The 26,287-nt window shown below is 37.7% G+C and overlaps 1 protein-coding gene across 1 annotated transcript in view; it reads left to right on the forward strand.

Moving 5' to 3' along the window:
- The window catches only part of MAP2K7 (mitogen-activated protein kinase kinase 7), a 39,689-nt gene extending 13,720 nt beyond the window's left edge, over positions 1-25,969 (forward strand). Inside the window, 13 exon segments of the mRNA XM_032209507.1 lie at positions 12,953-13,100; positions 14,307-14,373; positions 14,826-14,939; positions 15,257-15,376; positions 15,475-15,528; positions 15,530-15,583; positions 16,328-16,507; positions 16,899-16,911; positions 16,914-16,978; positions 17,552-17,639; positions 17,642-17,693; positions 18,534-18,579; positions 19,056-25,969. Coding sequence (XP_032065398.1) covers positions 12,953-13,100; positions 14,307-14,373; positions 14,826-14,939; positions 15,257-15,376; positions 15,475-15,528; positions 15,530-15,583; positions 16,328-16,507; positions 16,899-16,911; positions 16,914-16,978; positions 17,552-17,639; positions 17,642-17,693; positions 18,534-18,579; positions 19,056-19,193 — 1,139 coding nt within the window. The 3' untranslated portion in view covers positions 19,194-25,969.
- Positions 25,970-26,287: the final 318 nt, after the last annotated feature.

Consider the following 26,287-nt stretch of genomic DNA (forward strand, 5'->3'; position numbering starts at 1 on the left):
CTGATGGCGATCAGTCTCAGGCATAAATATAATTTTAAGTGAGCCCCTAACTTTAAGACAATGTCTTAAAGCATCATCTTCAGAAATATTAAAAAACTTCAAGAGCATTTATCCCATGAGTGATGAATAATAGTTTTAATAATGATGATGAGATGATGAAGATGATATGGTAAAAATGATATAGGAACTATGTTACTGTATTGCAAAACATTGAAAACCCATAGATTTCTCACTCAAATTAATTTTGTTAACTAATCTCAATGTTAATATTGATTCCCCCCCCTTTGGGTGCATACATGTCACTCAGGATACCTTTAATGTGACCTTATATGGTATTTCAGAAATACCTGTTCTCCAGAGTGCCAACTGAAGAATCCAAGTATCGGTTGATTTCTACCTTTCTGCCCAGAGACTGTGTTGAAAAGTTTTAGCCATGACTCCTCTGCTTGTCCGAGGTCCAGTTTTTCAACTCAGTCTTGCCCTAAAGAGATGAAAAACTTTGCCTCTGGTTCTTAACGGGCCAGAAGTTCTTCCAGACTTGGATTCTTCCATTGGTCACTCTCAGTGGGCTCGCGAACAGCAAGGAACTTGTCTTCGACATGGATTTCAAGGGAGCTAGGCTCCAATTCCTTGAGGGCTCCTCGAGATTTTAGCCACAGGTGAGTGCTCTGGTCCCCCCAGTCTGCTGGAACGACTGCCACCACCCTGAACTACCGGGCTTAGCCCTCCGGCTTCGTAGTCCCTACCTATACTGGTTGGGGAATACTTCATGAGGCGGTTTGCCATTTCCCGCTGAAAAGCGTGAGCCACGGGGGAGTGCGCTGATCACTGCCACCACCAAAATTCCCCACAATGGCTTTGGAGTGATCTGTTTCCATATGACTCAAAGCCTTTATATTTTGTCATATTTTTATATTAAGTTAACTTAAAGTAGCTATGCCCCATTATCCTAATGGTATGTCTTAATTTCTAATGTTGAAATTTACCCTTTCAAATATAGCAAATTATTTTTATGTGTTTTTTAAAAACAAATCTACTCAGCACAGGGATGAGCAATTTCTGTTTGTTGCCTCTCAATAGTCGCACAAAGAATGGCAAATTAGGGCAAATGACATGAATGGAATAGGCATGTTGAGACTTAAATTCTTTTGGCAAATAGTAATCATGGCCTTGGATTTCTGTGACTTGTATTGTTGCAATCCTAAGCATACTTACTAATGTATTCTTCCTGAATTTATCAGTATTACCTTTGGATAGATATATAGAGAATCACATTTGCAAGAAGTTGAACCTCACAGGTTTCTATTTTATTACCTGCTTCTACTTTTGAAAGACATTTTATTCTAACAATGTGATTATTTTTGTGACATAGATGTTTCATCGGACAGAAAAACTGGCTTTTAATCTGTCATCTGGGAATGGCATGGATTTAATTTTCCTTTCCTGGCTAGTTTTGGCATTGTCATTTTTTGAGCTAACACTTATTTAAAATCTCAGTAGCCCCTTCTTTGTTTACAGAAAGTCAACTATGATGACAATAATCTTAACTGATTTGTGAAAAATGCGAAATGGGCAGTACATCTGCCGTCGTTGTATGTGATTGACCATGATAATTCAAAGTAGGGCAGGTCTAAAAAGGCCATTCGAATTGTGTCACATGACTAGCTATGCCAATTAAAATGTTTTTGATGCATGCCCTGTATCTGAGTCCCCAGTGCTTGCTTGGATGTTTGCTTTGCTGTGCTTCCACTCTCCGTATTATATCTGCTTATGCCCATCAATGTAACTTCCCTTCTCTTTTTGCATTTGTTTGTTTGTTTATGTTGTTTTCTATCCTCCCTCACCATTGGTAATCTTTTCTTGAAATATACTGCAGTGAATGAATGACCTTTTCTTCAGCATGTTTTTCTCCTTTGCCGTGGATTTTGTTTTGACAGATCTGTTTGCATGATCAAACTTTGAACAGCATGCTTCTTGGATTGAGACTGTGAGTGTAGTGTGGTATAAGAAAGGGTTTGTAGTTTTCGGACCTTTATAATGTTTACCTGAATGCAAAAGGAAGTGAATAATAATAGAACGACATGGAAAATACCAGTTAGATTTGTTTGATTACGTTTCCACAGACATTAAAAATTTCTAGATTTTATGAATTAACGTTCAGAATATCTTCAGTGAGGGTCTAATTATATTTCCTCCCCGTGATCTGTACGTTATGCTTAACAGCCTTTTGCTTTTACTATGAGCGTGCTATCTGATGAACAGGACAAGAGGCAAACCTGTTGCGTCCCAGAGGGTTTCAGTCAAGATAATTCAGTTGAAACTTCCTCATATGGATTGTATTTGCTAGATAGGCTTAGTCATGATTATCTCAGGTTTATTCAACATAGTTTTCTGGATTGATATTGTGCATTGAATAATAACTTTATGAACTGGATTCACATTATATGCTGGGCTAAGATTGTGACTCTTGTGCTATGTGAACCTAAAAATATTGTTTCAAAATAAGGCATGTAAGAAAAAAACACTTTGAAAAAAAACCCACACTTTATTACATATATCTTGAACTTATAGCAACATTTAATTGTCTTTTGAATGGAGAGGCTAAATTAGAAATTGTTACTTATATTCTTTTCCATTTCAAGGTCTGATCTTGGTTCTATGAGCCATTTTTTTATGTTAAAAAGATAGAAGTAGTGAAGGTCAGTTACATTTCTACTATAATTTCATTTTTAGTGTAGTTAACACCATCTAATTGGTTTTACCCCCATGTTAGACATTCATGGACAACAAATAATTGCTTAAGAAGGAAATTGTTGCTTCTTAATTATAGGCACCAGCTAAGTTGACAATTCCTTATGTTATTGAAAATATGTGAAAGGGAATCAAGGAAGAGATGACTTTCCAAAGCATTGATCTTTTTGAGTGGGCAGGGTGGGGAATATTGTCTCCACTACATTCTTTTATAGGTTTTCAACAGGATTTTTCAATTTCTTTCAATAAACCCCACAAGACATAGATTACAAAAAAGAAAACAAAAATAATCTCTGTAAAATTTTATGTGCTGTGGTTTATAGTTCAATAATATAGAGGCTATAGGTCAGTGATAGTGAACAATTTCGGCACCGAGTGACCAAACTGGAACCCGCGCATCTGCGCATGTGTGCGTGCCTGGAGCAACAGAAACCTGAAGACCAGATGGCTGGTGTGCAAGTGCTGCCACACACCTGATCTTTTGGTTCTGGTGTGCGCATGCTCACTGGCCTGCTGGTCTTCATGTGCACCGGGAACCTGAAGACCAGGTGGCTGGTGCATGCTTGCCACCTGGTTTTCCAGTTTCTGGTGCTCCAGCATGCGCGAAGACTAGCTGACCAGCATGCATGCATGTGCCAGAAACCAGAAGAGCACCTGGCAATAGCACACATGCTCACAGAGTGGGTTCTGCGTGCCACCTCTGGCACGCCTGCCATAGGTTTGCCATCATGGCTATAGATACTTATCTTTCTTTAGAGCTAAAAAAAAAATCAATGTCTCTACAATGTCCTGATTGGGGTCTTCTTTTCTGATTTTTCTCAACTCTGTTCTTTTTGAGGTGTGGTGACTGGAACTTCCAATGTGCTCACATTTTAAAGTCATATTGGACTAACACAGTGGTTGGTTGCAAGTGGTACGCCCTGGGACAAGCATACCGGAGCCAGCCCGGAGCACTGGATACCGTTCTGGTACGGTGCTCTGGAGGGCCCAAGCCCTTACCTGTGTTTTAAGGCTTCTGGGTTTCCGCACATGTGCATGGCACATACAGCTCCTGTGTGATGCTCCGCAGAGCAGCTGGAGCATTGCTGAGATAATAAGATGAATGTACATGCGCTGCACGCGTCTATGAGGACGCCGCCGGGCCCATTCCAACCGTACCAGTTGGAACGGGATTTGAAACCCACCACTGGACTAACACTACATTGGCAGTATTTTCATTGAATATGAATAGGACTTTGAATGTTCACATGAAGAAAGTGGAAATTTAAGTAATAAGCAGATGGCAAGTAAAAAAGGTAGCTAACTAGGTAGCTAAGGTCAGAAAGGGGCATGCCAAGAGCAAGATTTTAATATGCTTATCCTTTGGCATTTATCTTTTCATTTTTATTTTTCTGATGTTAAAATAAAAGTTGTCCCTTGAATTTTAGTAGCATTCTGTTCCATTCGTTTATTTCCTTTATATAGACTTTTTAAATTTCAGGTTGAATTAATTCCTTCTCTTCATTGATAGAGATACATTTAGGTCTGTTAAGAGTTTTTGTATGTACATATTGAGCCAATGGACAAGTTCCTGCAGGTTTTTTTTTACAAGATTGCTTTCTTCCTACGGCTGAGAGGACGTGACTGGTCTCCCAACTGGCTTTGTGCCTAAGTCAGGACTAGAACTCACAGTCTCCTGGTTTCTACGACAACGTGTTAATTTCTATATCAAACTGGTGGTAATATTGAGCGTAGATGTATTTATTTGTTTTCTAGATATAAGGAACTTTCTCTAAAGTCATACTCACATCGTCACAGTGGCATCACGTGATGTATCAGGACTTTCCCCCCCTTTGCTAACCTGAGCGTGGGCGTGGCCAGGGCGTGGCGTATCCAGCCTGTGGGCTGGGAGTTTGACAGTCCTGCTCTAAATGTTTTAGCCATTTTAGCCAGGGAAGATTTCTTTCTGGAGTTAATTGAAATTGAATGATAATTCCTCAGTTATTTTGTCCTAATTTATTAGCTTTTTAAACACTTATGCACTCAAAAGTTTAGACTCCACCTCGCATTCCTTGAAATCCCCGTGGATGGGCTCTGGCGTGGCCGCGCAGAGTGTCACCACGGCTCCACACCGTAAAAAACATAAGTGCGCACGCACACGTACAATTAGCCTCAGAGACTTCAATGGAGGGAAAGTGTTCCTGTGAGGGTGGAAGGGGCTTAGGTCCTGCTCTGGGCTGTAATTGTGTGGAGAATGTGTGCGGCTATGTTTTCCACGCCGCTGCCAGGTACTTTTAACTATATCTAAATCCACAACTAGACCTGTCATCAAGAGCCAAGCTCAGGAGCCCGAATTGGTCCCATTCACACAATGAAAACCTGTTTGCTAAAAGTACCATAAACCATGCACTAAGGAAAAGAGCAAAAAAAAATGCAATGCAAGTAAACAATTTGAAAAATGATACAAAAAGAATTATTATTAGAAATAAAATGTAACAGAGAAAATGATATGTATGAAAATATAAAGTTGGGTTTCCTGAAATGCCACCCTGGGAACCCATCAGAGAAAGTAAATAAGCAAGGGCAACAATGGAAAGAAGGAAAGATGAGGAGGAAAAGGAATAAAGGGTAAAGCAGAGGGAGTAAAGGAGGGGAATCAAGAGTAGGAGAGAGGGTAAGAAGGAGGAAAATAGAGGAGGAGGGGAGGAAAGAGAGGGGAAGAAGGAGGAGGGAAAGGAAGAAAGGGTAAAAGCAGAGGAAATAAGGAAGGGGAATTAAGAGTAGGAGAGAGGGGGGACAGGAGGTGACGTTGCAATGACATGATGTGCGATCTTGGAGCTCCGCTGGACGGTCCTTTTGGACCTAAACCGTCCCAAAGAGATGGTGACAGAGAAGAGTATGTCTTGCTAGTCTCAGGGACATCACAAAGTCCCTGATTGAACCAAGAGAATCTCTTCTTGCCGGCGACAGAAGCTGCTGAAGTTGGGACAGCTCCGGAATGGGAGGAAAGCGGAAAGAGAAAGTGTGTCCATTTGGTGAGGAAATCTTATTGTTATAAAAGAGACTGCCCAAAATAATTAAAGCTAAATTAAATTTGGAAACAGAAGAAAATAAGCGGCAAAATTAAGCTACATTGGACAGTGTGTTATCCTTTTTAATTTTCTTTTATGGATGGAATTTTTGCAAATATTTCCTATTTTTTTAAAGTGAATGGTTTAGTTTTTCTTCTACCTCTTTTTTTACCTATGGATTAAAATCCTTCTCTTTATAATACTGGTTTGGATGGTTTTTTTTCTATTTTGCTTCACTTAAGAATTTGTTTCTTTTAAGCCTGGAATATAAAGAAGATATAAAAGAAATACAAAGAGGGTTGTAATATCAGAGGGAAAGGAAGTAACACTGCCACTTGGAGGCTGGAGGCTGGAGGCTTGAGTCCTGGAAACATTGCCCTTTTTTCCCCCACTTTGATCATTTTGACTTTGCACTTCAAGGTTCTTCAGCTTGTTTATAAGGAGAAGAGCATGGGTTGTTTATACAGGTGCACTTTGGGAGCTTCATTGGCAGCTGGAGAGACGTGAAAACAAAGCCTTGTTTTGAAAGATTATAAATGAATTTGCATCACATCTAATAAAAAGTTTTTGAATGCTAGAGTGGCAGTGTTTACCAGTTGGAAGAATGGCACAACATCAAAAAGAAACCTTAACATTGCAAAAGATTATGTTTAAAATTCAAAAATTATTAGAAGAGAGGAAATTGAGAAGCGATTGGAAAACATAGATTGTAAAACACTAAAAATTGATGGAAAAATAGAAGATGTTCATCAAAGGAAAAAGTGGAGGCTAGAGTCCTAAAAACTGAAGGGAAAAATGAACAAGAGACAAGATAATTGTTGATACCAACAGTGAACTGAGCGTGGTTGGAAATGGAAAGAGTGGAATACGGAAAGGGGAGATAGATGGACAGGAGCTCTACCCCAGATTTCAAGGTAAGAAAAAAGAGAAGAATTGATGGATCTAAGGAAAGAAATTTTGTCAGAAGCACTATTGATAACCAAAGATAAGCTGATTAAGGAAGCAAATGGAGGGTTTCAAGATTATATAAGATATGCGACAAGCAACAAGTTGCCAAGAGAAGTCCATACAAATTATTAAGGAAACATCCAGAAGACTATTCCCAATGGCAAAAGACATAAGATTGCATTATTACTGGAAAGACACAGCTTGATATAGAAAGCATATAATAAAAATTAGTCAAATTTAGTTAAATTTAGAGCATTTTGTAAAAAATGAAGTGATAATGGATATAGTTAGATAAATGAAGTGATAATGGATATAGTTAGGTAATTGATAATGATAACAATGTATACATATGTATTGGTTTGATAAGAGGAAATTGGATATAAATTGCAAATGGTGACTACTAGTAGTGACTACTACTAGGAAGTTTAGAAATTCTGTTATGTATGAAAGCTTATAATAAAAAAGTCAATTTTAGTTAAAAATAATGTGTATTATGTACTGGTTTGATAAAAGGAAATTGGATATAAATTGTAAACAATGATTAAAAAAGGAGGTCTAGAAACTTTGTTATTAATATAATCATTTTTTTATTTAGAACATGTCATAAAGATGTAATGTTACCAGATGATAATGGAAACAGTTAACGGAATGCCATTATGTGGTTTTCTTTAAATTTTGAAATATTTTATATAAAAGGATGTTAAAATAGTTATAGTCAAATGAAGTATGATGTAGTAATATATATATAATATTTGATTTCAAATATATAACTTGATATGAATTATAGGTGAACTGTGGAAGGGATGCACGAAAGTTTTTTGTAACCAATTTGACACACTTTCTACAATTTGTAATGGAAGATGGTTTTGTGGTGTTTTTTGGTTTTGTTTGTCTGTGTTTATTCAAAAATAAAAAAAATTATATTAAAAAAAGAGTAGGAGAGAGGGTAAGAGGGAGAAGAGAGGAGGAGGGAAGGAAAGAGGGGAAGAAGAAGGGAGGAAGGAGGAGGAGGAGGGAAAAGAAAGGGTAAAGCAGAGGAAGCAAAGGAGGGGAAGTAAGAGTAGGAGAGAGGGTAAGAAGGAGGAGGAGGAGAGGAAAGAGGGGAAGAAGAAGGCAGAGAAGGGAGGTAGAGAAGATGGAAGGAGCAAGGTTGTTGCAAAATAAAATGGAGTGGCAAGAAAGTGACCCAAATTGTATTCTATATATTGTAAGGAAATAATGATAAATGATTAATGATAATGATATAATTAATGGTAATTATAAGAGTGTATATTTGTGAATAAACTTGAAAGAAAAAAAAACTTTTTAAAAAAATTAAAAATAAACAATGCATGAGGTTTGCCCAATAAATTAAGGTTAAGCTTACCACCACCACCAAGGTTAAGAGCACTCCTGCAAACACCCCAAACCAGGTTGAAGATCCATCCAGGAGGGTAAGCAAGTTTGTGAATGCAGCTGCAGGCAACTTAGTTAAGGAGGCTGTGGGAATAAAGCCACTGTGTGTCTCTGTGTATGTGTGTGTATGGTTGTATAGCAGCCGAGGTTGTCCAGCCTCCAGGATGTGATTCTTTTCAGACCCAAAATTTACGAGCTGCCTCTAAAAAAGATGTGGAGACTCTAGTCTAGAAAAAGTGCAAAGAAGAGTAACCAAGATGATTAGGGGACTGGAAGCTCAAACATATGAAGAACAGTTGCATGAACTGGGTATGGGTTGAATGAAAAGAAGGACTTAAGGGTGATATGATAGCAGTCTTCCAATATCTGAGAGGCTGCCCCAAAGAAGACCAGGGGAAAAATGAGAGTAGAGAGTTTAATAGATAAAGATTACTTTGAAGTGTTAACATTTAGGCAAGAAAAAAACAAAAGTAAAAATATAGACTGGGTCAAACCAGCAATGTGCAGTGGCAGCCAAAAAAGCCAATGCAATCCTAAACTGCATTAACAGAGGGATAATCAAGACGAAGGGAGGTACTAACACCACTCTATACCAAAGTGAATGATTAAGTGAGTGAGTGAGTGAGTGAGTGAGAGACAGACAGACACACAGACACACAGAGTGAGAGAGATGGGGGAGGGAGGGAGAGACAGAGAGCGAGAGAGAGGGAAAGAGAGAAAGAGAAAGGAAAAATTGGCGGCTGTTTCGTTTTTTTCTTTCCTTTTTTCTTTTTAAAAGAAAGACACTCTTTCCACTTAGAACCAGAAGCCTGCTCTTAAACTTCCCAGAGGGAGTCCTGCCTTAAGTAACGGGGGACGACTGACTGGCAAAGTTGAGGGTCAGTCTTTTTATATTTGGTCTTTTTATATTCAGCTATGATTGATGTGAATACTGCCCCCTTGTGATAGCAACAGGTATGTAAAAAACAACAACACAGAGAATGGTAAATCATAGGAAACTTTAATGAACTGTATTGACTGAACTATGCCATGTATCATCTTTTGTATTATTTAAGCTATTGTTATATTATTTTCATTAGCAAACCATCCCATGACAGTGGATCGTGTGTAGAGAAAAACGTTAGGAAAAGAAAATGTAGTGAGGATTTTTACAGTATGGTTTTACCTCAATAAATACAATTGAGAAACCGCAATGTGTTATTTGTTGTGAAGTTCTATCAGCCGAATCTATGAAGCCGAACAAATGAAAATGCCATTTTGATAGCAAGCATCCGAGCTTTGCCAGCAAGGATACCAACTATTTTGGAAGCAAAGCTGATGGACTCAAGAAAGCCAGACTGACACTGGTGGCAAGCACCATAAACAAAATGTAGCAGCTGTTGAAGCTTCATATTTGGTGGCACAAAGAATCGCCAGAGCTATGAAACCTCACACCATTGCTGAGGATTTGCTGTTGCCAGTGGCCAAAGACATTGTTTGAGTTATGATCGGAGACAAATTTGTTACAAAATTGAGTGCAATTTCCTTATCTAACGACACTGTCCACAGAAGAATAGATTACATGTCTGCTGATATTCTTGATCAGGTAATCCAGGAAATTAAATCTGCTCCACTTCTAATATTTAGTATCCAGCTTGATGAATCTACAGACGTTGCAAACTGTTCACAGTTACTGGTTTACGTGAGGTATATTAATGATGGCGACTTTAAAGATGAGTTTCTTTTTTGCAAACCTCTTGAAACAACAACTACTGCACGTGATGTGTTTGACACAGTTGGTTCATTTCTAAAAGAGCATAAGATCTCTTGAGAAAAGGTTTGTGGTGTTTGCATAGATGGTGCTCCAGCTATGCTAGGATGTCGATCTGGATTTCAACGTTTGGTATTGAATGAGTCACCAAAAGTCATCGGAACTCACTGTATGATTCATTGACAAATATTAGCAACGAAGACGCTGCCACAAGAGTTACAAGAAGTAATGAAAAACATAAGTTGTGTCAATTTTGTAAAGGCGAGCAGTTTAAACAGTCAACTGTTTTCACAGCTGTGCAACGAGTTGGATGCGCCAAAAATGCTCTGCTATTTCACACTGAAGTGAGATGGTTGTCGAGCTTCGTGATAAACTCAAAATGTTTTTTGATCAAAAGCAAGACCGCAGTTCGAAGCACTTTTCAGTGATAAAAGTGAACTGCAGAAAATAGCTTACTTGAGATGGTTGTCGAGCTTCGTGATAAACTCAAAATGTTTTTTGATCAAAAGCAAGACCGCAGTTCGAAGCACTTTTCAGTGATAAAAGTGAACTGCAGAAAATAGCTTACTTGGTTGACATCTTTGCCATCTTGAATGAGTTAAATTTATCACTGCAAGGACCAAATGAACATGCCTCAATTTGTCTGAAAAGATTCAATCATTCCAAATGAAACTTCAGTTTTGGCCAAAAAAAAAATGGGATGAAAATAAAAATTTACATGTTGCCTGCCCTATCTGCTTTCTTTGAGGAACATGACATTGAACCAGACAAAAGGATTACGATGATAATTTCTGTGAAAGAACACTTGCACATCCTTGCGGACAAAATTTCATTGTACTTTCCAAATCTACCTAATACCCCATTTGCACTTGCCAGAAGCCCATTCACAGTCAAGGTTGAAGATATTCCTGAGATAGCACAAGAGGAGTTAATTGACCTTATTAACAGTGATGCAGCGAGAACTGATTTCTGATTTCTCTACAATGCCAGTTACAAAATTCTGGATCAAGTGTTTGCAGTCATATCCTGTTCTTTCTGAGATTGTGTTACGCCTCCTTCTTCCATTTCCAACAACATAGCTTTGTGAAACAGGGTTTTCCAGTTGGTTACCAAGTCTAAATATAGAAGTAGACTTGTTGTGGAAGATGATCTTCGTTGTGCTCTTGCAAAGACTGCCCCGAGAATTTCTGACCTAGTGAGAAAAAAGCAATCTCAACCTTTGCACTGAGCGTTGGCTTTTTATGCATACTGTCGCAAAATGTAGCAATGTAGTTTACTGTTGTTATATTAAGACTGTTACCTATGCTACACCATGCTTCAAGACAAAATTTCATTTATTTGTAATTAGAAATAAATATTTCACAATATATAATTACATATTGTTTTTGTGATTAATCACTATGCTTTAATTATGTTCAATTTATAGCAATAAAAATACATCCTGCATATCAGATATTTACATTACAATCATAACAGTAGCAAAAGTATAGTTATAGAGTAGCAACGAAAAAAAATTATGGTTGGTGGTCACCACAACATGAGGAATTATATTAAAGGGGTGGCATTAGGAAGGTTGAGAACCACTGGTCTAGGCCATGGGTGTCAAACTCGCGACTGCACATTGCTGTCACGTGATGTTTTGTAATGTTTTTTCCTTTCATAAGCTGGGATAGCTGTGGCCTGGGTGTGATGTAGATGGTCCATAGGCCACCAGTTTGATACCCCTGGTCTAGTTACATTTGTTTGTCCATCTTTCCACAAGGCAGGTCATGTGAGCTCATTATGTCAGCTTCTTGATTGATGCTTATCATCTCTACTCAATGCATTAGTTATGAGTGTCCCTCTGAGTTCATTTTGGGTGATGGTAATTACTTATAAGCCCTGAATGTGATTAGTTTGAGTAATTCAAGGGATTTTCTCTCCCTGATTGTGTCTGTCCAGCCCATCAGATCCAGCAAGACATTATTAAAGAATGTCATTAGGTGGAATTCAGAAGAGACCTTTTTCTGTCATTGTACTCACTTTTTGTAACATCATTTCCTGGGGATTAGATTAGTCCCAAACCTGGTGTTTTTTATACAGATCTGAAGACCAGATTATGCCACTGCACATGGAGTCAGAATTTGGGACAGAGTCTGTTGAATGGTTATGTGAATGGTTCAGATGACCATGGCTGCTGGTTACATATATGGTTGTTGTTTTTTTTCTCTCCTCCCAGAATATTGAATGGACAGCTTTATAGACATAACAAATACTGCGTGTGCGTGGTGTGTCTAAAAACATATCATTAAACCCTTACAATATCTACCCTTACCATATCTAAAAGCAATAGCACTTAGACTTATATACCGCTTTACCGTGCTTTACAGCTCTCTCAGCAGTTTACAGAGTCTGCCTATTGCCCCCAACAATCTGGGTCCACATTTTACCCACCGTGGAAGGATGAAAGACTGAGTCAACCTTGAGCTACTGAGATTTGAACTTCCGAACTGCAGCTGACGTAGCCTGCAGTACTGCACTCTAACCACTGCGCCACCGAGGCTATTGTTATTATTAAACTAGTGAGACCTGGTACAGCATACAGTATGGAAAAGAAAATGCCCCTCCCTCAAACCACTACAAAATCCCAATATGCAGAGACTTAAGTAGAAGTTTTTAGAATTAAATTTTGAACAATCATCCGTTTGCTTCAAAGGAAAAACAAAATCTGGAAGCAGATAATATAACGAATGCATTCATTGTTTACAATTATTTGCAATTAATATTTGGTCTGCCTGATTTGTGCAGCAGCATAGAAGAAAATCTTGACTAAGATAGAGCCCTTTTCACGATGATGTAGTTGAAATGTCCAGCTTGCACACATGGGTTTTACTGGGCAGAAGGAGCAATAGCATTTGATATTTAGAAATGACAATGTTAACCTGATAAGTGAGAAGTCAAGATAATAATACACTTCTAGGAATTCACACCCATTGCATCTTAACATGGCAAAATGATCCAGCCTAGGAATTCCTAGTGAGCTACTAACTCTTTGTCTAACTTTCTTCTTCTTTCTCAGCATTGCAGCTTCCCTTAGCCAACGATGGTAGCAGCCGTTCCCCCTCTTTGGAAAACTCACCCCAACATCACACACATCCATCACGCCCTCGAAATATCCTGGGCCTTTCTCCTCAGCCGCCATTCCTCATGCACAGGAGCATGGAGAGGTAAGCACAGTTGGAGTAAAGTAGCCAAATGGTAGTAGAACACTCACTTAATTTTTTCCATGTTTTTAAGAACTTTTGCCACACAGTTTCTAGGCTTATATTCAAACTAGAGGAGGGCAATTTACTAAGAAGGGATGGGGGTGGGGAAGCTGTTTATAGCACAGGTTTATACATACATACATACATACATACATACACACACACACACACACACACACACACACACACACACGTTTTTTTTTTTTGAAACAGCACAGCTTTTATATTGCTTTAATGTTTAATGAAATGGAAATGTATGTAACAAGTATGGCAGTATGCAGATGGTCTAACTATACCATATCAGAAGAATTTGCAATCATGTGCTATTATGATGTTCAGTAACAGCATATTGGAGTGGGGGCTGACCATTCATATATTTCAGCATTGTTGCTTATTGCTTGATTGCTGATGATTTGATTTGATTGCCCCTGAGTCACTCTTGACTCCTGGTAACTATTGTATGTGGACAAATCCATGTTTCTTTGGTAAATATTTTTTGTTGTCCTCTTCCTAGGGTTGAAAGTAATTTATTTTATATGTTGCTGCAGCCATTGCTGACTCCCTGTGTCTTACATATTCACCACTCATAAATGAGATTAGAACCAAACAAGTCATTACAAAACGTAATTTTTGCCATAGTCAGAATGCCATCATAGTGGGCAATGTGTACTGTAAGGACTTACGTTTGACAGAATGTAAAAAGCAGATCTTTCAAATTCATCTTAAGATGTTTTCAGTAAAGTATTTTTCCTATGCATTGAAATGCAGCTTATTGTATTTGGTGTAATATTTGCATTAGGCCCCAAGATGTTTAAAAGCATCTGTCCCTGAAAGGGTGTGTCAGTTTATTAACTGGGCCTGCTGCTTATTAAGTAAACATTCATGACCATCTGCATTCTTCTTACAGCTGGGAATGATTTAGAGTGCTTGTTGTAGAACTGGCTGATTTTGTCAAGAGGGTTGAATGCAAAACTACTTCTGATTTTTATAGAATTTTCCTTCTTTACATAATTATTCAGATACTGTTGCTGAGCATGGGAGCTTCATATTAGGACTTTGTATACTTCTTTGTAGTATTTGTTCCGCAGAGAGTGTGTGTTGATAAGTCCCATGTCAAGGATACAAGCTGCCATAAGCTCTTTAGCTTTTCTTTCTTTCCCTTCCTAGCATAGAGATTGATCAAAAACTGCAGGAGATCATGAAGCAAACCGGTTATTTGACCATTGGAGGTCAGGTAGGTTGAATTCATCTACCCTGCTCTAGACAAAGTATTCCAGCCCAGTAACTGATTAAAGCTGATCACATTTGGGGTTGGAAAATCGTGATAAGGAACTTCATAGTCTGATCTTATGTGACACAACCTGCATTCTTGGATATAGGATTTGTGGCTGTCCATCTTATTCTTTTTGTTTTCATGCAATATATTTATCAAGTTAATTTTAGCTTTCAGACAGGCATTTCAAAGTTCTGCTGTGAATTTCCACTTTAGATCGGCAAATTAATGTGGCTTATAAAGGATATTTTATAGGAAGAGATAAGAGATACACAGTAGATTAAAATACTTTGTGCCTGGACAACATAACAGTTGACTGCACTAAAAGTTGCCATAAAACAGTCTTTCCTTTTTCAATCTTCCCTATATTAATACTTGCTTGCGTCTAAGTTACATGTCCTCATTTCTCACAGAGATATCAAGCTGAAATCCATGACCTAGAAAACCTTGGTGAGATTGGTAGTGGGACGTGTGGACAAGTGTGGAAAATGCGCTTCAAGAAGACAGGACACATTATAGCTGTGAAGGTGAGGTAGATACACTTGAGTTTGGAAACTCAAAACTCTTGGAACACAAAACTCTTAAAAGAATAAGAAGTCAGGATTGAAATGGCAGGAATTTACTCACTTTGAATATAGCTTGTATGATTTGTTATTTTTGAGAAAGGAGAGATAGGTTGAAGAGATTTACAATAAACATCGTTTTTAGATAGAAAATAGTGATGATCATTGGATAAATAACAGAAGCGCTCACCATGAGGGATGGCGTTTACAGTACATTTTTTTTTTAAAGTTTTATCTACCCTCCTTGCTCAGGTGTGCCCATCCTTTTTTCCTCTCCTTAGCAAATGCGTCGTTCTGGTAACAAAGAAGAGAACAAACGTATCCTAATGGATCTGGATGTGGTGCTGAAGAGTCATGACTGTCCCTATATTGTTCAGTGCTTTGGGACTTTCATCACAAATGTAAGTGAACCCAGTGCTTCCGTCTACTCCATTTTAAAAATGCAATATGATTAACTTGATCAATATCTCCCTTCATTTCTCCCCTTTTTTGTCCCTAGACGGATGTTTTTATAGCCATGGAGCTAATGGGCACATGTGCAGAGAAGCTGAAGAAAACGCATTCAAGGACCCATCCCTGAGAGGATCTTGGGAAAGATGACTGTGGCGGTGAGTGTCGATAACCTCTGGTAAAAAAATTAAAATGTATGCTGCTTGTAAACGTAAGTGCAGGGGTTTGGGGAAAAAATATTTACAGGTCTCTAGATTTAATATTGTTAAAACTGTTTTGTGCCTCCTAATGATCCTGATACATTTTCCTTTGGAATTTAAAATATTCCTTGGTGCATGTGTGCATGTGCGGGGGCACCCACGCACCCATGAAGGCTGTATGAGCAGCTTAGAGGAAGTGCCAATTAATGAGTGGCAATATGGAAGTTGACAACTTAAAAAGTCAACCTAACATTGAGGGGGAAAAAACTGGTTTACGACAATTAAGTCTGCTTCAATGTTTAGGCTACAGTTGTCAATTTGAATGAGATTATTTAATCAGAATAAAACTGAATAAAATCAGTGTACGGAGATTGTTCATCTCTCCTACCAAGGAGAAATACTAAAGGTACAGTTTCACATATGTATCACACCTTTTTTAATAATAACTTTGACATTTGTTTTGTGATGTATCTGGATAAAAGATTATGCTATAATAAATTTCAGTGTATTAAGTTATGTAAGGGAAACACAGTATTCTACATAATGACATAATCTTCCAAGTGAGTGACTAACCTTTGCTTTCCAAATAGCAATATCTTCATAGATATTGAGTTTTGCTAATCCTAAACAAATGCAAACATTACTTTTTTTACAGTGAGTCATTTCTTCGGCACTGATTTTGATTCTTTTTCTTCTCCCTAGATTGTGAAAGCCCTCTATTATTTGAAAGAGAAGCATGGTGTCATTCATAGAGATGTGAAGCCTTCCAATATTTTGTTGGATGACAGGGGGCAAATCAAGTTGTGTGACTTTGGGATCAGTGGGAGGCTGGTAGATTCAAAAGCCAAAACCCGGAGTGCTGGTTGTGCAGCATATATGGCGGTAAGAATTAGAGAAGTGTTTAGGAAATATCTTCAGGGATCTTGCTGTAATTTTGTAATCTTAATACAATGTGCCCAATTTGTTTGCCATATCAATTCCTTAATGGGCTTTTTTTTCAACAGTATTCTGGGCCAGGCCCATTTAGATTATATCAGTATATCTCTGCCTGAGGATGTCCCTTTGGAATCAGAATCACACATCTGGTGTGTGATTCACAGGACATCTATATAGAGTTGCCATTAGAATATGGCCTAAGATTTTGAAAATGTACTGTACTATTATGCAATTGTAGTTTCAGTGTTTATTTTGTTTCTATAATTGAGGGTTATTTCCTAAGTGCAGGTAAGAAATATGCAATCAGTTGTTTTAATGGCTTTTTTATTGTTCTTAGCCTGAAAGAATAGATCTCCTGATCCCTCAAAACCCGATTATGATATCCGTGCAGATGTGTGGAGCCTGGGCATTTCCCTGGTAAGTTGAACACTCTTGACTGTTTTTTGATATGGCAAATGGGCAATCGATAGCTTGCAGGCTGCCCACATTCCTCAAAGATCTTCTCTGTAGCCCATTTAGATGCCAAAGCTTTAATTAAGCCTTGCTAGATTCTCAACATACTTAAATAATTTTTGACGTGCACAGTTATTATTATTTAGTAGATGGTAGCAGTTTTTAGAGTGCTTTATTTTCTCTTTCTAAAATAAAGAATGCAAAAGCGAAGTTAAAAATATCTTAGAAGAAAGCTGAACTTAAGACTAACATTACATAACACTTTTGTGACTTAGGATGGTTGTGATAGTATTATGAGATTCAGTGATATTGTGGGATTTCAGCCAGTTGGATAGAGGAGAGGCCTTAGTCGTCATGTGAAGATGATATACGATATCCCAGTGAAACAGCAAATGATATTTTTTTTTAAATACCTTATGACATAGTGTACTAAAACTGATTCTATTAAATGAAACTGCAAGAGAGGGTGATATTTTTTGCTAATTTGTTTTAACTTTTAATACTTGGCATTTCTTTTCACATCACATTCCAATTCAGGTTGAGTTAGCTACAGGGCAGTTTCCCTACAAGAACTGCAAAACAGATTTTGAGGTCCTCACCAAGGTTTTGCAGGAAGATCCTCCTCTTCTCCAAATAACACGGGATTTTCCGTGGATTTCCAGTCCTTTGTAAAAGACTGGTGAGTAGATTGTCTCAAAAACTTAAACAACTTACTGTGAGTAGTCAATAATTTCTGGAGGCAACGATTAGAATTAATAATATGTAGAAAATGGGCCCACTCCAGCCCTATCATGACCCAGGAAGTTTAAATTCTCTGTCATAGCACTGTCCTTTGGAATAGTAACCCACAGAGATCTGAATGATTCCCATCCTGGTGATATTCTAAAAGTCCTTGAGACCTGGTTCTGCTCCCAGGCCATGTGGTTGGGTGGTGTTTGAGCCCCTGTAGATTGTTTTTTGTCATTATGCATGTTTTTCTCTTCTGGACATCTATGTTAATTTTTATTGTTTCTTGCTTGTTGTACATCACCAAGAATTGTTTGGAATAGGGCAAACTTAATATATAATAAATCAATAAATCACTGACACGGTTTTATTTGGTCAGTCTGGTGATTTGCTTTTGTGAAAAGGTGAACTCAAGCATCTTTATCATTGTTTCATAAAATTAAATCTCATCCCAGCCTTCCAGCTCATTTTGCACAAATTTTGGGCCTTTCCACAAGTTTCTGCTCTCTTTCTCAACCTGTTCATGGCTCCTGCTCTTTTTTTCCCTTGGCCAGGGTCTTGGCTAATTGCAGAATAAGAAGGGACTCCTTCATTGAGCTGAAAACAACTACTAGAGGGTAGATGTGGAAATTGGGCTTCAGTTGTGCCAGGATAATGATGGATTTAATTATCTTAAGTAGCAAATTTAGAGGGGAATAACTTACATAAATAAGAAATATTGGTGCTCTTTAACTATTGTTAAGCAAAATTCAGTTGGAAAATGTGGTTTGAATGTGTGTTTTTATTATTCTAGCCTTACTAAAGATCACAGAAAGAGACCAAAGTACAACAAGCTACTTGTGAGTATACAACACTTTGTGTGAATATGAATGGTTATATAATAGCTGGGGTGGGTGGGCACTCTGTCAACTTTAATCTTAAAACAATTTGAACTTGTTGCAGAATTATGTGTGTGTGGATGTGTATCATTGTTATTATTATATACTTTATTCATTAAATGAAACTCAGTCAACTGAACATTCAAAAATGCATCACAAATACCAGTGACTGGTGCTAATGGTTGATATGGTTTGCTACCAGCATTCTAGGTATCAACCAAGTACCTTCTTAAAATATACGATGTTCCGAATAGTGCAGTTTTTTGCAGTTCTGCTGGTGTTATTGCAGGAAGCTGCAATTTGTTGATGTATCTTGTAAAATTCTTGGACATGGTACCAAGGTGGTTCCCCGCCCCCTCAAAGTCCCATTTAGAGTTGCTCTCCCAGGCTTTTAGGAACAGAAGGGGAAAAACTACATTCTGTTTCCTTGTTTACAGGAACACAACTTCATCAAGCGTTACGAGACACTGGAAGTGGATGTGGCATCCTGGTTCAAAGATGTCATGGCTAAGACAGAGTCACCCCGCACGAGCAGCATCCTCAGCCAGCATCACCTGCCCTTCTTCACCAGGTAGCCATGTAGTGTGGCTGCTGTATCAGAGAAGGGGTCCTTGGCTGCCAGATCTTAAAAGAGGGAGCACCACAACAAGCACCAGCCTTCACTAGAACAACTCTCCAGTGGCATGCATTATTTGCTTCACCTGCTCAGTCACCTGTGACCATTTTGTCTTCTTCAGTATTGCCAGGAAGAGATGGGTCCTAGTCTGGTCTTCCTGGAATGTGGTTAAGTTTCAGGGCCTTTGGCATTCCAGGCACCGCACCAGACAGCCCAGATGTACAACGCTTTGGATGAGAAAGTACTTCTTCAGCCTGTGCTTGTATGTTTCTGGGATTTGAGCATCCGCCATTGGGGTTGCCACCAGTGACAGCGTTGCTCCCTGCTAGTCTCTCTCTACTCTGACCAGAGACTTGAGGATATGCAACAGTGACGCTTGCTCACGCACTGTGAACAGACACAAAACACAAAAAGGAAAATAGAAAAGATATTTTTTTTACAAGTTATTTATTAAGTTTGAACTTCTGGTGCTGTGGGCTGCCTGCTGCCCCGGTTCACCAGTCTCTGCGTTATTACATGTCCTTTATTTGTTTGATTTTTTTTTCCTCTGTGTTTTTGGATTTGTATTTGCTAAAGAAAAATGGGGGCGGGGATAGAGTAATTGGCTGCTGCTTTAAATGCTGAGCTTAGCAGTTGCAGTCGTCTTGGTTTTGTTTGTTCTTAGGGCTTGCGGGTGGGGTTTCTTCCCTGGAAAGGAAATGTGTGCTAGATTCTTGCCCAAGAGTTACTCAGTTAAAGTAAAAAAAATTCTCCCTCTTTGGTTCTTTTTGATCTCAGGGTTCCTCTTTTGAGTGTGAACAAAGTTTTGTCATTGGTGTTTTATTACCAAAGTGCATGTTTGGTGCTAGGATAAATGCTTCTTCATTTTCTTCCAGTATTTAAGAAAAGGAAAAGCAGAACTTAAAGATAATCCTGGCATCAATAAAGCCATTAAAAATAGAGTCATCCCAAATTATCTCTAACATAAGAGATTCTTAAAAAAAAAAAAAAAAACCACAAAATTTGACAGCCACTAATTTATGCCTCTGATCTGTTGGGGACGGATTGGTTTAGCCTCTCAATTAGTAGCAACTGAGTTGAGGAGCAACTCAGTTTGCTCTGTGAGATCACAGACTTTGAACAGCAGCATCTGTATGGATGCTCAATCTGCAAGCATAGATGTGGTCCTAAACAAGGAGGTGCAGTAAACGGAGGAAGTACCATTCCCTTTTATTTCAGAATTGAGCTGCTTTTGTAACGCTTTCCACAGGATAAAAGAAAGGAGAGACAGGATTCCAGTGGTTTAAAATCCAAAGGCACCTTTTAAACGGGCCAACACTAACAAGTGGATGGAGGCATGCCAGAGGAACCAAGGTGTCTCAGTCACTAATGTTGTTCTGTAATTAGCAGGCAGTCGGAGCCATCGGAAACTTTGGAAATGAAAAGTTGGCCCGAGTGTTTTGAAAGTGAGTCAGGAAGTTATTTTCAGGCAGTTCCAATTTGTATCTTTTCCAAGGTTCTGGGGCTGATATGCAACTTGAACCTCTAAATGTTGTCCAGAAGATGACTTCTTCCTGCTTTCTCCTACTAGCAAAAGCTTGGATATTGTGGCAAAGGAGAGGCCAGAAAAGGCCCCACACAGTTTTATCCTCATCAGGAGGCTTTAGTTGTGTAGGGCTGGAAAGAAAGTGCATTGCTAATTATGCTATTTCAGATATATCCAGCCTGGTATCACCCTGAGATAATATGTTCCACATTCATTACATCCTGACCATTTTGTGAAAGAAGCCATTGCATTGGAAGGACTGAAGGAGCCAGGGGCAGAACCAGTGGAGGAAGAAGAAGCTTTAGTAGAGCCATATGTTCAAATTTGGCGTGTGGAGGTCTTGGTTGTTAGAGACAGGTTAAAATGAAATCAGATGGGCCTTGCTGAGGTTTTCTCAGTGAAAATGAACATACAAAGCTTGCTGGAAAATATATGCATAATATGCATGTTATACAAATGCAGTGCTTTTCAAAATAAATCCTGACCATTTGCAAAGTGTCAAAGAAGTGGGAGGGAAAACAGAATTGCAGGATCGAATTTGGATCAGTCATCGGGACCAGAGGTTTTGTCTTCAGAGCTTTTGGACTAGTGCTGGAGCCTCTAGGACACATATATTTGTCTTCATTCAGGAAAGAGAATTGTTTGTACAAGATGTAGATCCTCTGTTCAGATGACTGGCTTATGGTTACTGCATTGTATAGCACACTAATATTCCACCAGCTTTAATTATGACTATTAAGGTATTTTTCAGAAATTGAAAAAAGTCAATTTGACTTACACACCTTACAAGGCATAGGATTTATGCAAGGAAGAATACTGTTTTGGATGTGTTATATGGAAACATATGAGAGAAGATAGGAAGAAGGAAGGAAGGGAGAGGTGAAGAGCTAGCAAGAATAAGGCAGTGAGCTGAAAGAGAATTTATGGCTTAAGAACAAGTTGGCAATAAGGAATGTTTATTAGAAGGTTTTATAGAAATGCAGTAGGTGAAACCAGAAGAAGGGTGTGTGAAAAGAAATGAGGAATAGTTCATTAGGGATACTTAAAGATGCTTAGCTTTCAAGATGAATTCCTTTAACAAGTTTATTTAGATTCATTTCAGTGGTGAATTTTTTATTTTACTCACTAAGGTAACTTCTGAAAATCTCTTTCAATTCAAAAACATTCTATGAAAGATACCTTGAACCAATTTGGAAATGTATCCTATGTCCAAATTGGGTCATAATAATTTTGGCAAAATATATCCTGTTAAATCAGTCAGGAGATCCAGAAACAAATATTGGCTCCTGATTAGAAAAACATCATTCTTTTTTTTAAAAATCCCTCTAGATCAAACCTAATAGGGATAGAAAGCTAAGATAAATTAAATTGGCCTACCAGTGAAATAAGTGAGGACATTTAGACCCAGTATTTATTCTTGATTTATAAAATTGTCTTTGGTTTTCAAGATTTGTTGGTCACAGTTAATTTTGGTTTTCCATGTTTCAGTAATATGCATAGTATGTTCTATATGACTATCAACCAAATATTAACATCCATTTTCTTTGAGGCCCAGTTAATGTGGGAAACATAAATAAGCTTCACTTGGGAATCATTTAGGTCTTCAGATTCAAATTTATTAATTCTATGAAGATACAAATATAAACACGAACATTTGTCAGGATATTAGAAAAATGTCATTTTACTGTATTTTAATTGTGAATTGCCAAGAATTAAAAGATAGGGTGGCATATAAACTTAATAAAGAAGGTTGGAGAAGAATAAAGTGTGTTTTCTAAAACCACTTTGGAAAGTAATGATAAAAGTTTGTAATTTTTATGGCAAAATTTGAGAATCAAGCAAAGCCTGAAATGCTTAAAAGCAAGAATAAAACAGGTGCAGAACACAAACAGCCCTTAGACATCTGTTTCCACCAGGTCTATTGGCTAAAAGGTATAGTGTAAAAATCATGATAATTGATTAATGAAACTGCATCAGGACAGTTGCAGTAGAATTCTCATGTCATGTGTTTAGATCAAACTTAGTTTTTATCTTAGTGACAAGCACTGATTTTTCTGCTACTGTTGTGCAGCATTTTTGCTCATTTACTAGAGGAATTGATCTTGAAAAATAAATGGCAGATTGGAAAGCTACTAAAGCTTGGGCATATGATACACTGGATTAAGAATGTTGGAGAAGGTTCAGAGCATAGAGATATATAGGAGTGAAAAGTGGGTTTCCAATTCTAGGTTGAAGAACAGCATTGCAAGTGGACAGTGGCACTGGCTACATAGAAAAAAGAAGAATGTACAGAACTGTGTGCTGGAATAAAGGAATATAGAAAGTTAAGCAGAAAGGCTCTGGATGGTTAACAGAAGTATTGTCATATAAGCAGTTGAATAGCCTTGTCCTAACAGCTTCATGTAACCTCATTCTGGCTTTGTTGCTTGTTTTCCATCTTGCTAGATTATTTATACTTAAGCAAAGTAATCATAGTAGTTGGTAGAGCACAAGTGATATATAATATGACAGCTGGCATTTTCACCCCTCCGGGGGATCTTCACCCTGAAGCTAACAGTGAATCTGCATTCTGACCACAGAGAATCTTTCAAAGTTTTTAAAACTCCAGATCTTTTTAACTGTTTTAAAAGCAGTTCCCAGCATGAATTGGTTAAAGCTGAACCAGTCTCCTGGAAATCTTACTCAAAGAATGAATTACGGGGCAATGATGTTGTTAAATAACTGGATCATCTTCTTGATCAAAAGTAGGTCTAATCATGAATCGGAGTTTGTGCTCTTGAACTAGGTTTTGTAAAAAAAAAACTTTTATGTTTCTTTCAAATTCTTTTAAGAATTTTATAGTATTTATTTGCTGCTTCTTGGGACAAATGGGGGCCTATTGATTCCTATGAATAAGTGCCTTCTATTTCCTCCCTGCCAAAAATACTGTCATTTGCATTTTTTAAAGTAACAGTATTTAAGTTACTGATGATTGTTTCTTACATCACTTTTTGTGATTGCTAATAGAATAGAATTGCTAAGAAAAAAGATCCATATTTTTTTTTTGCAAAATGCTTAAAACAATCAGTAGTTTTAAGAGCATTGACTATGTTCAGCTTACCTTTTCTACTGGGAGTTTGTAGTCTCTATCCTTCGGCTTTAAAATCCACATGAACGCTCTGAAGCTTTCCAGATGTTTGGGGGCTACATCTGTTTTCATCTCTTTGACCAGAGGGGTCTGTAGAATTTGTAGTTGAGAGGGTCGCAGATTCCAACTCCTACTGAGTGCCACAAGTCTTCCAAGGCCTAGAACAACTGCTTCTAGAAAGTCATAATTAGCCAAAATGATTAAAAATGTATCTAGTGAGATTCTTTTATTATGTGAACGGAAGCAGAGAAAGAAAAGGGTACAGTCAATCTCATGATTTTGTCATCCTTCCTTTTCCACAGCAAAAAAATGGTCATTGCAGAGGCTTTATTAGACTCCCTTCCCAAGATGGGACTGAAGTATTTGTAAGTGCATAATAGATGAAAGATGGTGTTGCTGTTTTGTACAATTCTAGAACAGAATAGTTCTTCTGTTATGAAAGGCAACATCAATTAGGATTAAAGTTTTTACACAAGAAAAGTTTTCTTAAATTAAAACTATATCCTTTTTCAGATATAAGGAAGAAGTATAGAGAATTGTGGGGAAATGAATTGATTCAGTTCTTAAAGGCATATTATCAAGAATTCAAGGTAGTTTTACTGTAATAAGTTTTAAGGAGTTTATTAGAAATCTTTGTACAAGAAAGGTGCTGTTTTTTATTCCTCATAAGAAATTAGGATGGGTTTATTGGTCTGTTCCCTTTTGGATTTGAAATTTCAAGCTATCATGGATTATCCTAAAAATGTTGGCCTCTAATAAAGCATATTTCTTCCTCCTTTTGGTTTCAAGAGAAAGCAAGAATAGTCTCTTACAAGGAGTTTGTCTAGCTTTCAAGCAGGGAAGGATCCTTTCTTCCATCTCAAAGCAGTTAAATATAGATTCTTTGGTGGGAAGGACTTGGGGCAGTAGTAGGTTTAGGAAGTGTTAAAGGCTTTTTTCAATTGTTCAAAATATGGGATGATTTTAAACACGAAGAAGAAAAGAGAAAATGCAGTTTTATTGCATTTTTAGAATTATTTTTTTAATGTATTGATTTAGAACAAATCTTTGTTAATGTTATTTTTAAATCTGGGTGGCTCAATGTTTACAATCGCCTGCCTGACATCTGCTCTTAAAGTGTGTGGGGACATTGGGGTTGGGAGGGGCACCTGTGTGCAGCGTGTGATGCATGCAATTCAAATGGGGATTTTAAAACAAAACTGTAAAAAAAATCATGCCAAAGTTAAGGCAGAGATTAGCTGGATAGATGGTTATATTCTAGGCATTAGCAGTTCACTATATTCTCTATATATCATATATTATAAATTTGCATGTTAAAGTAAATAGAAGTAATCTATCCTATACAGCAAGCAATTTTTAACTTGGATTCCTTGTAAATTTGGTCACCTGTCTTGATTCAGGATTGTCTGAACACCTTCTGTTGATTTTGTTCGTTTTGTTTTTGGTAGCACTAAGTCTTCATTTTACCACCGTTTCATTAAAAGGGCATGATTTATCCAAAGTTTCATAGAACGTGTTGAGAGCAGAGCAACTTGAGTGTGCAGCCGCACAAAAAATTATGGTCAATGGACATTTCCCCAGAGAGTATGTGTTTCTTCTTTGCTAGCCTTTTCTGCTGGAACCTACATGACAAAAGTATTGGAGGACACTTCGCCACTGAAGGCACCTGCTCAATGTTATACTCTTAGGAAGGTCAAAAGATTTCAGTTTGGCTTGTTTGTTCAACCGTTTGCTATGTTGTTACTTCCAATAATTAAGGCTACATTTGTACACATTTATTTATTGCCCACAGGGAACTGTGGTTGTTTTAATTATTTTTAAAACTTCCCTTTCTTTCACTTCGTACAGAAAATGTATTTTTTATTGATAGCATTCACTAAATAATTAACTGTCAAAGTGGAAATATGGACATATACTGCAGTTTTAGAATTTGCTCTGATAAATCCCAGCACTGATCCTTTTTCAACAGACTGTAGTATTTGAACTGTACTCGGACATGACAGGTTCTGGAATCATGTAACTTGAAACCCCTAGGGTTCACGGTCCCATCTTCTCTCTGCTTGAAGGGATCCAAAAGAAAGCAGATCCTCAGCAAAAGGATAGGGAAGTAGAAACCTTTTTAAAAGATTGGCTGACAGATTGATGAAATTATTTATAGGCAGTATTGGGAGATTGGAAATTGGATGCTCATAATTATGTAGAATTACCAAACTATATTGAATCAGGGGATGTTGTTTTGCACCCATAATTTAAGCTGATGTTGAATATATTTGCCTACTTGCTTTTAGACTTCTAGAATAGAATAAATACAGTGTATTGTTACCAACAAGCTTTTAAGAATATATATATATATATATTCCTAGTACAGATGATCTCCCAAAAGCCTAGCTCAAAAAATTAC

This window comes from Thamnophis elegans, chromosome 2 (genome assembly GCF_009769535.1).
Source record: "Thamnophis elegans isolate rThaEle1 chromosome 2, rThaEle1.pri, whole genome shotgun sequence".
Lineage (NCBI taxonomy): Eukaryota > Metazoa > Chordata > Lepidosauria > Squamata > Colubridae > Thamnophis > Thamnophis elegans.